Source organism: Antechinus flavipes, chromosome 4 (genome assembly GCF_016432865.1).
Source record: "Antechinus flavipes isolate AdamAnt ecotype Samford, QLD, Australia chromosome 4, AdamAnt_v2, whole genome shotgun sequence".
In the NCBI taxonomy this organism is placed as follows: Eukaryota; Metazoa; Chordata; class Mammalia; order Dasyuromorphia; family Dasyuridae; genus Antechinus; species Antechinus flavipes.
The window spans coordinates 296589464-296602072 of NC_067401.1; the positions used below are offsets into that span (position 1 = coordinate 296589464).

Below are 12609 nucleotides of genomic sequence, written 5' to 3' on the forward strand. Positions count from 1 at the left end.
TTTTCAAAATATCCTTTATAGCAAAGTTCCTAAATTGTGGGTCATGTTGTATAACTAAATGTGGGGGTCATCAAAAATTTGGCAACAGTAAAAGATATAAAATATTCCCCCAAGATTTAATTAATTAATTATTATTAATTTTTGCTGAGGTGATTGGGGGTTAAGTGACTTGCCCAAGGTCACACAGCCAGGACATATTAAGTGTCTGAGGACACATTTGAACTCAAGTCCTTCTGACTTCAGAACTGGTTCTCTAACCACTACACCACCTAGCTGCCCCCCAAGATTTAATTCTTAGACAAGCATATCCCTCATTAGCATGCAAATTTGCTTTCATCTTTAATAAATAGTAAAATTATATGTATACCAAACAATTGTTTAAAAAATAAATTCCTTTATGATTTATTATCAGTAAATGTTTTACTTATACATCTATTTTATATACCTATATACCAGGGATTGCATAAAAATTTCCTTGCATGAGAAGGAATTGTGAGTGGGAAAAAGTTTAAAAAACCCTACCTATAGTATCTACCAGTGTGTTGAGCAGAGAGTATGTAGATAGTAAATCCTTGTTTATGTTCTGATTCTTTCCATCTATACTGTCAAATAGATTTGTTTTTATACTCATAATGTATACAAAATACTAGCCTTGCTTTAAAATTCTGATTATTACATTTTATGAAGATTTTAAAACTGTAGTTATACTCATGTACATGCGTACATGTGTGTGTGTGTATGTATGTATATATGTATGTTTTTAGGGAATTTTATTTGATGAGATCTTGCAAGTCAATACATATTTGTTGGTGCCTGACTTTTTTTTTTAATATAAGTGATTCCTGAGTGGAAATACAGAGAAAGCTTTCTCTTGGTGGTTCCATAAAAACAAAAAGTTAAATAGAGAATAAAGTGCCCATCAATACTTCTTTGCCAAGGAAAATGTCATGGGAATGTCAAATGCATAATAAAATGTTATCATTCCAGATTTAGTGCATAGCATGAAGCTCTGAGTTTTTATCCAATAAGAAAATAATGTGTTTCCAAAAAGCTGTTTACGGAAAAAGTATTTTAGGGAAAATAATTTGTTATTCTTAAAATGTTTTTATGAAATATTTAAAAGTTTCCCTCATATTTTACTTAGAATATATTTGAAATTATATCTCTCTCTATATAAATATATATCTATTTATATATAAATTATATCTTGGTCTATATTAATAGTACAAGTGAATACCATAGCATTTAAGTAGGTGCTTTCATAGGGACATTGTCTTGCCTTAACCATCATATGTCCCTTGAAGTAACAAAAACCAGAACATGCTAAGCAAGCTGAGATTGAAATGTTCACATCTTGGACTATTTAGTCTATCTAGACCCTTTCCTTAACACTGTCCTACTTATTAACAAAGGATTACTGAAGGATCTAGGGAAGAGATGGGTTTTATTTTACCCAGACATTCATTTCTGGTGACTTGTAAGTATGTGGGCATAGAATATAATCATTACAATGGAATCAGCCCTCAGCAGACCATGAAAACCTGCTAACTTGGAATAGAGGTTTAGCAACTTTCCTAAAGAAGCATATTAACCTTAAGGGATATGAGCAGGCAGTTCAGAGACAGAAAAATCAAAGTTATCTATAGTCATATAAAATGCCCCATTGATCAGAAAAAATGTGAATTAACACAATTCTGAGGTTACATCTCATGCTTATTGGAGTGGCTAATATGTCAAAAAAAGGAACATGTTGGATGTTGGAGGAGATGTGTGAAAATTGGGACAGTAATGCACTGTTGTTGATAGAATTGTGAAATGTCCCAACCATTATGGAGAGCCATTTGGAACTGTCCAAAGAGCTATAAAATTATAAAAATCAAGACATCCAAAAAGGGAAAAGATCCTATTTGTACAAAAATATTTCTAGCAGCTTTTTTTTTTTGGTAGTAGATATGAATTGGACATCAAAGAGTTGACTATCATTTGGGGAATAGCTAAACAAGCTGAAGTATATGATTATAATGGAATATTATTGTGCTATAAGAACTGACAAGTTGGAAGATTTCAGAATAATCTGGAAGGATTTACATGAACTGATGCAAAGTGAAGTGAACAGAACCAGGAGAATATTATAACCAGTAACAGCAATATTGTTTGATGAAGAATTGTTAATGACTTAGCTATTCTCAGCACTACAATGATCTAAGACAATCCCAAATGACTATGAGGCATCTGCCTCTAGAAAAAGAACTATTATTTTGACTACAGATCTGAGCATGCTATTTTTTGCTTTCTTTCATTTTTCCTTTTATTCGAGTGTTTTTGTACAGTTGGACTAATATAGAAATGTTTTACTTTATTGCACATGAATAATCTACATCTGATTGCTTACCATCTCTGGTGAGTGGGGAGAAGAATGAATGAGTGAGGAATAGAATTTGGAACCTGAAACTTTAAATAAAAATGTAAAAAAATTGAAAAAAAAGCACAATGTCCCCTAACTTTAATTCATAGTATATTTTATTTTAAGGCTAAGTAAGCCTTAAACAAGTATGGCTAGGCCTAGGTATTTGTTGACTAGAAAACCAAAGGAAAGATTGTAGAAAAAAAAGCTTGAATTTTCCAGCTTAAAGGCTGGAAGTAGCCAGAAAGTAGAATATTTAAAAGTGAAGAACTTAGATTTAAAAATAAATTTTCTGTTTTAATTCATGATGAATTTTTAAAGAAAATCAGCAGCCATAGGAAAACATAACCAAGCATAACCTGGTTTATCATTCCCCAAATGCCCTGGCACACAAGGATTTCTACTTTCTTCAGTGGCCAAGTTATTCCCTAGTTATTAAAGTGCTGTACCATTTTGAACTATTTTCTTCTTCATATAATTAAGTTTGGTACTTTGCCTTATTTTAACCCCATATGACTTCCTTATTTATGTACATATTATCCAGAGACTCCAAGCTTTCATAAGAATTGGATTTGAAGTCAGAAGATCTGGATTCAAATCTCTCTGTGTGACCTTAAGTAAGTCCTGAAATGTATTTAGGTCTCAATTTCTTTAGCTGTGGAATAGGAGGTGAGGTGGACCAGATGCATTAAGAGTTCTTTTCTAGCTCTAAACATTAGGATGCTAGATATTTCTGTCTATGCCATATGTCTATGGATTCTGATATATAATCTGGTATAAATTTTCATGCCTTCTTATAATCTTTAGCTTCTAGTCTTTGTAATTTTTCTAGTCTTTTCACAGAAATTGATAATCACAAAAGCCCATATTCAAAAAGCCTTCCACATACATGCTTAAACAGAAAATAGCTATATTTTAATGTAACTTTTTCTTTATAATAGTCACTTAATATGTTATATTAATTAAAATGAATATAAACTCATTTTAATTCCATATTCCAACTACTATCAACCTATAATCCTTGGATCATAGATTTAGAGTTAAAAAGGACATTATAATGCTCTAATTTTACAAATGTGAAAGCTGTGCCTAAGGAGGTTAAGTGATTTTCCTGAGATTTCATAAGTAGTGTGTGACTGGGTTGGTATTAGAACCCAGAATCTTCACTTCCAATCCCTTTTTGCTTCCATTGTACCAGTTCTGTTGTACCACACTGCTTCCCATGATATGTCAATTGTCAGATCATATTATCACTTTCACTTCCATTCAGTTATAGACTCAGTCCATTGTCTATGATGTCTTTCCAAATTGTATGTATTGATGGACCAACCAGCTTAACAGTTCCTATATCTATCTGGACTTCATTGTTTGGACAATAGTTATCCCCTATTTATTTGTTTTTGTTTTTTTTTTCTGTGAGGATTATTAAACTGAACTCTTGAGAGTTTGTGTCTTTCATTTAGTAGGCTCTGTAATATTCTAGAGCTTCAAGCAATTAACAGAGTAAATTCATGATCTTTAGATGGTGAACCATACATTTAGCCTTTATGTTAAACATACTTCATGATAATGAGTGATGATGAATATCTTTGATGAGAATATCTCTATTTTGTATCTCACTTGATATGTATTTTTAAATAATAGCTTTTTATTTTCAAAATATATGCAAAGATAGTTTTCAACATCCACCCTTGCTAAACCTTGTGTTTCAGATTTTTTCACATCCTTTCCTCCATCGTCTCCTAAACAGTAAATAATTCAATATAAGTTAAACATGTGCAATTCTTCTATACATAGTTCCACATTTATTATGCTGCACAAGAAAAATCAGATCAAAAAAGGAAAAAAAAAGAAGGAAAACAAAAAGCAAGCAAAGAACAAGAGAAAGATTAAAAATACTATATTGTGATCCACACTCAGTCTCTACAATCCTCTCTCTGAATGCAGATGGTTCTCCATCACAAGTCTATTAGAATTGGCCTGAATTACCTCATTGTTGAAAAGAGCCACATCCATCAGAATTGATCATTGCATAATTTTATTGTTACTGTGTAAAATGTTCTCTTGCTTCTATTCAAATTCACTTAGTATCAGTTCATGATTGTTTGTTATAGAACAAAAATACTCCATAACATTTATATACCATAACTTATCCAGCCATTCCCCAGCTGATGGGCATCCACTCAGTTTCCAGTTCCTTGCACTACAAAAAAGGCTGCTACAAACATTTTTGTAGGTGTGGGTCCTTTCCCCTTTTTTATGATCTCTTTGGGATATTAGAGACACCATTAGAGACACTGCTGGATCAAAAGGTATCCACAGTTTGATAATTCTTTGGGCATAGTTCTAAATTGCTCTCCAGGATTTCACTTGATATTATTAATCAGAGAACCGCTGAACAAAAAAAATTCCTTGTTATATGTATCAAATAATTTTGTATTATCATAAAACAAGAGTGGGAGAAATCTTGCTGGAAGTTAAGGTTTGCAGCTGTAGCAAATGTTTGATCTTTTTCAAGAAAAGAGACATGAAAAACAAGGGCAAAAACTTGTTAAAAACTTTACTGAGGAGGATAGTGGAAAAGTATGTGCAAATATTTTCTTATAAGGTTAGAGGGAAAAAAACCCAGTGAAGAAGGAAACAAGTTTATAGAAAACTTGGCATGATACCTAATTATGTCAGGTAACTATGGCCAATTAAGGCCAGGACTGTTTAAAGATGAATTTGCAAAAACAGATGAACAATGGAACAAATCTGTCAGCATCTTCCATGTATAATGTATTTTAAATTCATAGATTTAAGTTTCAAAATCCTATGATCTTCATGCTTCATGCTACTTGGCCCTCTTGGGAGTTAGAGAAAGCCTTTGCTATATGAAGTTTCCATGAAGTAGAAGAAAAATTTTACATTAGAAGAGAACCCTATCTATCCCCAGCCTTTGGTAAATGAGGAATTTCATATCCCCAAACTATAAAATGACTTAAGATCACATATCTGGTAAGAGACCAAGCCAGACCTTGGAAACAAGGTCTTCCAATTTTTTACCACAGTCTGCAAAGGCCACACAAATCCCTTCCTAAACTGATGAGGAATCAGAATTTTATCACCTCAAAAATTGTGTATTGGCTAGGTCCTCTTGCCTAGGAAAGATGTAGATTAGCATGTTCAAAGGTAAACTATAAATGAATAAAAAAGTACTTATTAAGTGCTTACTGTGTGCAAAATGTTGTTATGCTAATCATTGCAGATGCAAATAGAAAAGCAAGATAGGTTTCAAGACAAGACATACCTGCGGAATAAGTTGCAAATTCAACATCCTGGAAACAGCCATGGTTATTTCTGAGTAGCTGGCTCCTATGACAGCTTTAACTCTTGGTGTGTAGTTGGAATAGTTACACTGAAATTCCACGATGTTTTGGGAGCAGTTGAATTTAGAGAGGAACCTCAGCGTGGCTGCAATTGCTACTGTTACTTCAGTGCACGTGTCATAGATCTCATACCCTAGTTTAACTCCAGGTAGCAGTGAGGAATTGTTGATCATTTCAATGCTGTGTATCATGGCAAGAGTTTGAAGAAACATTGAAATTTCAAAGCTGCCAGAAAATAAGTATTTTAAAATGGGACATTATACTTTGATAAATTCTAGCAATGCTTCCAGGAATGAAATATTCTATAAGTAAAACAAGTAAATTGTCTAGATAACTGCTCTATTTAAAAAAAAAAAAACTTTGTCCATTTGAGACATTTTTTTTGGGTGGGGGTGATGGTGGAAATATTTCTCTGGTGCATACTCTGACTTTTGAAGCAGAGAATAAGTTTGCCTTGACAACTTTGGTTTGTTGTTGATAGTCTGCTTTTTTAATGTTTCTGTCTCTTCTTTATAATCACACTCTTATGTTTTAAGGGAATATGACATATTAGGCTTCAGATCTAATAGCAGTCACTCTGCTTGCCCCTCAATCCCTACTCCCATTCTGATTTACTACTTCCAAACTCCCTTCAGCTGGCAAAGTAGTTAATCAAGCTCATTTGGAATTGTTATCAATTATATGCTATCAGGAGATACACCTGTGCTCTAAGGAAATTTGACTTATTAGACTTCAGAATAAAAACTAGAGGGATTAATAAGGAATAATACTGCATGATAAAAAATTCCCAAAGTTTACATCTTATTTAGTATTTTTTTTTGCTGAAGAGAGAAAAAATATGGGAGAGTCAGATTGGTAAAATCTTAGGGTTTGTCTAATTCAACTTTCATTTAAGAAATGACAATATTTCCAGCAGATACAAGTGTCATGTTGTGACAGATATGTCATCTAGCTATAGCTTGAGTATCTCTAAATCATAGGGCAATTGCTATAATTTTCCATTCAATTTTAAAATAACTCTAATAGTTGAAAAAGTTCTTTCATATATTGAGTCAAAATTGAATTGTTTCCCTGAAACTTTTGTCTAACAGTCTTGACCTGCCTTCCCTTCACCCAAAGAAGACCACAAAAGCCTTTTTTTTCCATAGAAGAGCTTTCCAAGGATTTGAAGACAGCTACTTATTTGTTTATTTTTTATTAAAGTTTTTTATTTTCAAAACATATGCATGGATAATTTTCAACATTCACCCTTGTAAAATCATGTGTTTCAATTTTTTCCCTCCCTTTCCCTTCTCCCCTCCCCTAGAAGCAAGTAATCCAATATGTTAAATGTGTAATTTGAAGACAGTTCTTCAGTGATTCTTCAGGTCCTTTCTCATTGTAAGATCCTAATCTTCCTCTGAGTCTTTTTCTTTCCTGGATAAACATCATAAGTTTGTCAATGTTCTTTAAGTATAGAAGTCAGATCTGAACATGATAGACTTGATATAGTTGGACAACAGTAAAATTATCATCTCTAGACACTATGCTAGGCACTATTTAGATATGGTTAGATTTTTAATCTACATTATAATCCTAAAACATGTTAACTTTTCAAGCCTCTAAAATGAATATCTTTTTTCTAGCAAAAATTTGTGTTTGATTTTCCATAAATATGAGTTTAGTTGAGTAAGACTTTATCTTTGTTCTCATTACATGTCATCTTATTAGAATCAACCCAGGATTCAGGATGTTGCCAGTTCTGCTACCCAATTATTTAGTGAACATGCTTTTTATGTCTTTACCCAGTCCACTGATTGAAAAAAAAAACTTTTTAAAAAAAGTTTAGCAGAGTAGGACCAAGGACAGAGCTTTGCTACTAAAGATCTCTTTTCAGGTCAGTGAATTCATTTTAGTTTTTATTTAGGATTTAATATATATGCAAAATCCTGTCCCAGACTTTGGGGATATAAAAACAAAACAGCTTCTACAAAACAGCTCAAGGACCTTATATTCTATTCCTTAGAATAAGGAATATTCCTTATATTCCCCTTGGCATGGGAATGGAATACATACATACATACATATATATATATATATATATATGTATATATACATATATATATGTATGTATGATAGATAGATAGATTATAGATAGATAGATGATAGATAGATATGGACAGATACTACAAGATTTATGCAAGGTAAATGTAATGTAACTTGGCAGCTAACTAAAGGGTACAGGAAAGGAAAACTATGACACAAAAAGCTATGATACTCTTGAAGGAAGCTGAGATGACAAGGGGTAGAAGTGAGAAACAGAAACAGTCTAGATTGATGAACAGAGTGTTTAAAGATATAAAGATGGGGGAATGTTTGTATGTTTGCCATGTTTGCAAAACAACATGTGATCTAACTTAATAAAATCAAGGGTACATGATGACAAATCACATGAAATCAATTTGGAGAAATAAGTTGAAGTCAGATTATTATGAAGTCACTGAACTTTATGAACATGATAATGATTATGATCATACCTGCACATTTAGGAAGATTATTTTGACAGTCATATGGAGGGTGAATTAGAGAGTGGAGAAACGGGAAACTAGCAGTTCAATTATGAGGCTGTTGTCCAGATAACAAGTGACTATTACCCAAATTAGGATAATGGCTAAGTAAGTAGAAAAAAGGGAAAGATGAGAGAAATGTTGTGAAAAAGAAATAAGTAGAACTTGGCATCTGCTTGGATGTGGGGCTATGGCAGAGAAAGAGAAGACTCAAGGATGATTTCAAATTTTTTTTCAATTGCTTTCATTGATGTATTGTTCTTTTATCGTTCTTATCCCCTTTCCCTTTTCTCTTTGGATATACATTCATCCTAGATGATCTCATTTAGTCTCATAGCTTTAACCATTACAACTATGTAAAAGATTCCAGCCTTCAAAATTTCTTCTGAGACAGGACCCACAAACACCAACCACCTATGAGACTTCTCCAGCTGTACCTCAGCTTCATTATGCCCCAAACTGAGCTTCCTTCTTAACCTATAGTTTCCCCTTCTGATTTCACTCCTTAAGTGAATGGCATAATCATTCAATCAGATTCTCATGTTTGAAATCTTGATATTATGTTTAATTTTTTAATATCTCTCACCTCTCCTGTTCAAGTAGTCACCAGTTCCCTGTAGCACCTCTTGCATGAATTCTTTTCTTTCCATTCTCAGTGCTTTTTCTGTATTGAGATCCTACTTACCGTGTCTCTACTGCTGCAGTAATTTCTTTTCAGGTCTTCCCATTCTCATTCCTTATTATCTTCATTTATATATACATACTACTTCCAGACTAATTACCATTATTCATATTCATAGTCACCTTTGGTGACTTACTATTGCCTACAAGATAAAGTCTGAAATCTTCTTTTGAGAAATGATTAAAAAATATGCACTGCTCAATAATCTGTGCTAGCACAATAACAGATTAGGAATCATTAAGACACCCAAATTTACTTTATGTTTTTGTACTGTGGCATGGGCTGTTTTATCTTCTCATTCATCTTCGTAGTCTTTCAAAACATTTGCTCAATAAAATCCAAAAAATTATTCAAAAGTACAGATTGTTCCTAAGTTTGGAGGATTCATTGAACTTCATAGCAATGAATGTTTTTCACAGATTTACTGACTATATACAGCTAACCAAGCATATGTAACATTAAAATCAAGGCCTTCATAGATTACAATTTTATGAGAGCTATTTAGATGGTAATAAGATTAAAACAGAACAATTTACATGACTGGTTCCCATGGTCAAATCTTGATATCTAATATGTGATATTTGTAGCATTACTTACCCCTCACAAGTTTGAATTTCTGGTCTTCTGCGATATTTTTCTGAATGAATCATTTTATTATGAACTGCAAATAAACCTCCAATCACGATATGTCCTGGAGAACTGGCAGCCACAAAGTCATCAGGAATCTGGCAGGGCTGGGAGGAATTTAAAATGGTCAAAAAGCAGAGAAATAATATTCTTAATAACACCATGTTTCCATTCCACTTGCTTGCTTTATGTGAAGCCCGGGGAGTCAATTAAGCTCACTGGAGGGTCAACTACCTGGGTCTTATTTCATCTGTAAACACAAGTGAAAGTATAGGGAAAAATCAGAAGGTGGAATACTCAATATCCATGTGCCTGCTGATAGTAGAAACTGAACTTGTTTTTTTTTTCACCTAGAGTGTCTCAAATACCAAAATGAGAAGAAAAATGTGGATAATTTGCAGATGGTCTTTGGATATATCTTACTTTGACAAAAATATTTTTATTAGATTAAGGAAAAAGGCAAATGTTTTGAGAAAAATGTGAGTTCTTTCTCAAGCTGCATAAAGAAATTTCTCTCAAAGTTCAATGTAATTTCTTTCTTTCTGACTGACTAAAATGAAATGCAATAATTATTTAAGCACTGTGCTTGTCAATTTTTCCTTTTGCAATATATCATATGAGATTTCTTCCCTTTAGAAAAATACTGAAATATAGAAATACATTTACAAAACACTAAAACATTCCATAGAGAAATGAAATGACAACTAATTGAAGGGATATCTATTTTTCACAGTTGGGTTGCACTAACATAATAAAAATTACAGCATTACATACATTAACTTACAGATTTGCAATTCAAATCATCAAGGAAGTAGTTATGTTATTATAATTTAGAGAACATATTATTTAATATGTAATATTAAATTTATTTTAGAGGAATCTCACAGGAAATAATGGGAGCAAAATAATAATGAAATGGAAATAACACTTCTAAATTTTATTTTTATAAGAAAAGGCTGAAATTATTTGGCACTGATTTAAAAAATGGAAAGGTAGAACAATGGAAGACATTAGGCAAGGAAGAACAACCAATCAAACTAAAAACCTCCCTGTTATATAAGACCAAGGAAATAAATTGCTTGGATAAATTCTCTATTTTACAAGAACTTTTGGGAAAACTACAAAGGTAGGAGGAGCTACAATATGAAGGGTTGCAAATACCAAACAAGTTTTGTATTTGATTCTGGACATAATAGAGAGATAATGGGAATTTATTGAGTAGGGGTTAGGTGGTGATGGTGGTAACTTGATGGACTTTTTTATGATTCAAAGAGCTGGAATGAAAATAATTGCCCTTCAGTTTGAGAATGGCTAAACTGTATAATATGAATATGATAAAATATAATGTATCATAGGAAATATTAGATTTAAAGAGTTCTGAGAAGTATGGATATGCATAAAGAGTGAAGGAATCAAGAAAAGAAAATAATATATACAATGGCTATTTAAAAGTTCACAGAATCAACATAAACATAAATACTGGATAAATATAATGATCCAATATGATCACAGAGAAGAGCTAAAAAATGAACTTCTTTTCATTTAAGGTTTGAGCATGCAGAGACTATGGGTATGAGATACAGTTAGACTCAGATGATATGTTGCTTATTCTTTTCTCTTCCCTTTTGCAATTTTTTAATAAGAGTTGACTTACTGGGTAAGGGAAAGGGTAAAATATCTATATATGTGAATGTATACATATATATCATATATAAAATAAAGGTGGTATAAAAGCATAATATACTAATGAAATTTTAAAAATTAAACATTCAATTCCTTTAATAAAGCTTCTTTAAAGCAAACTTCTTAGAAATAATATTATTTCTTTGAATTTTTGAAAAGTGATATTTATAAGATATTTATTAATGTCCTGTTCTAGCATCTTACTGCAGTGTGAGATGAACCTGTGTTCTTGAAGGCTATGTTTTTGGGGCATAAGTCCCTGGTGTCTTTACTAAGTTAGGAAAGCTTTGATTTTTGGAGTGGAGATCCCTGAGAAGTAATTTACTTAGCTAAGTATAGCAAGACTTATTATGAGAGAGTTGACTATTGGGAAAATTTGAAAATAATGATAATTGCTAGCATTTTCTTAGTACTTTAACGTTTAGAAAGCCTTTGACATGTCATTCTATTCTCACTACAATCCTGTGAGGTAGTAAATTTTATTATCCCAAATCATAGATTTGGAAAGAAAATCTGAGAAGGATTGAGTGACTTGATGGCTGAGGCAGGATTTGTATTCTGCTTTTCTTAACTCCCAAGTCTTATACTCTAGCCACCATATTACCTGTTTCCTTAACCACAGACATTCATGAAGACAGCCAGTCCATAAAGACTTCATGGAGACCAGCCCTGAAGTCAGAAGGACCTAAGTTCAAATTTGATCTCAGACACTTAACACTTCCTAGCTAAGTGACCCTGGGCAAGTCACTTAACCCCAATTGCCTCAAGGGAAAAAAAAGACTGGAGAAAGCTAAGATTTCCTCTTCTAAGGGAAGTCAAACACTGATAGAATTATTCATTTTTTAAAAAAGTATAAGTAGATGTATTTGCATGCCAAAACACATTCAAGGCCAAATGAGTATCAGATTTGCCACGTGGTTCATTAAAAATCAGTATGTGCTCACTGTACATACACAAAACCACAAAAGCCCAAGTCAAAAGCATGAAGGAACTTACCTAGAATAGATTTTTTATAACAGAAACAAAAGCTAGGTTACACTCTCCAAAAGTTTCTTTTAAGGTTTATCTTTTTAAATTTTTATAAACTAATTTCCATTCTTGAATTGCATAGAAATCTGGGTTAACTAAAGGTTGGTATTTTTTAAAATTGTCATTTGAAAGGAAATGAATAAGGTGTTCGTGTTCATTCATATACAGTTTTAGCTTTTGCTCACAATTGTTACTGAATAGAAACCTGAGAGGGCCAAATTTTCATGGTCTTGGTTAAAGATGCCAATGTAGAACTCCTTTGTATGCCAT

General features: G+C 32.5%; 1 protein-coding gene across 1 annotated transcript in view; it reads right to left on the minus strand.

The window, feature by feature from the left end:
- The window catches only part of GPRC6A (G protein-coupled receptor class C group 6 member A), a 31637-nt gene extending 21846 nt beyond the window's left edge, over positions 1 to 9791 (minus strand). The window contains exons 1-2 of the mRNA XM_051993343.1: positions 9598 to 9791; positions 5694 to 5997 (exon numbers count right to left, since the gene is read on the minus strand). Coding sequence (XP_051849303.1) covers positions 5694 to 5997; positions 9598 to 9791 — 498 coding nt within the window. The remainder of the gene's footprint in view (positions 1 to 5693; positions 5998 to 9597) is intronic.
- Between the last annotated feature and the right edge of the window lie 2818 nt (positions 9792 to 12609).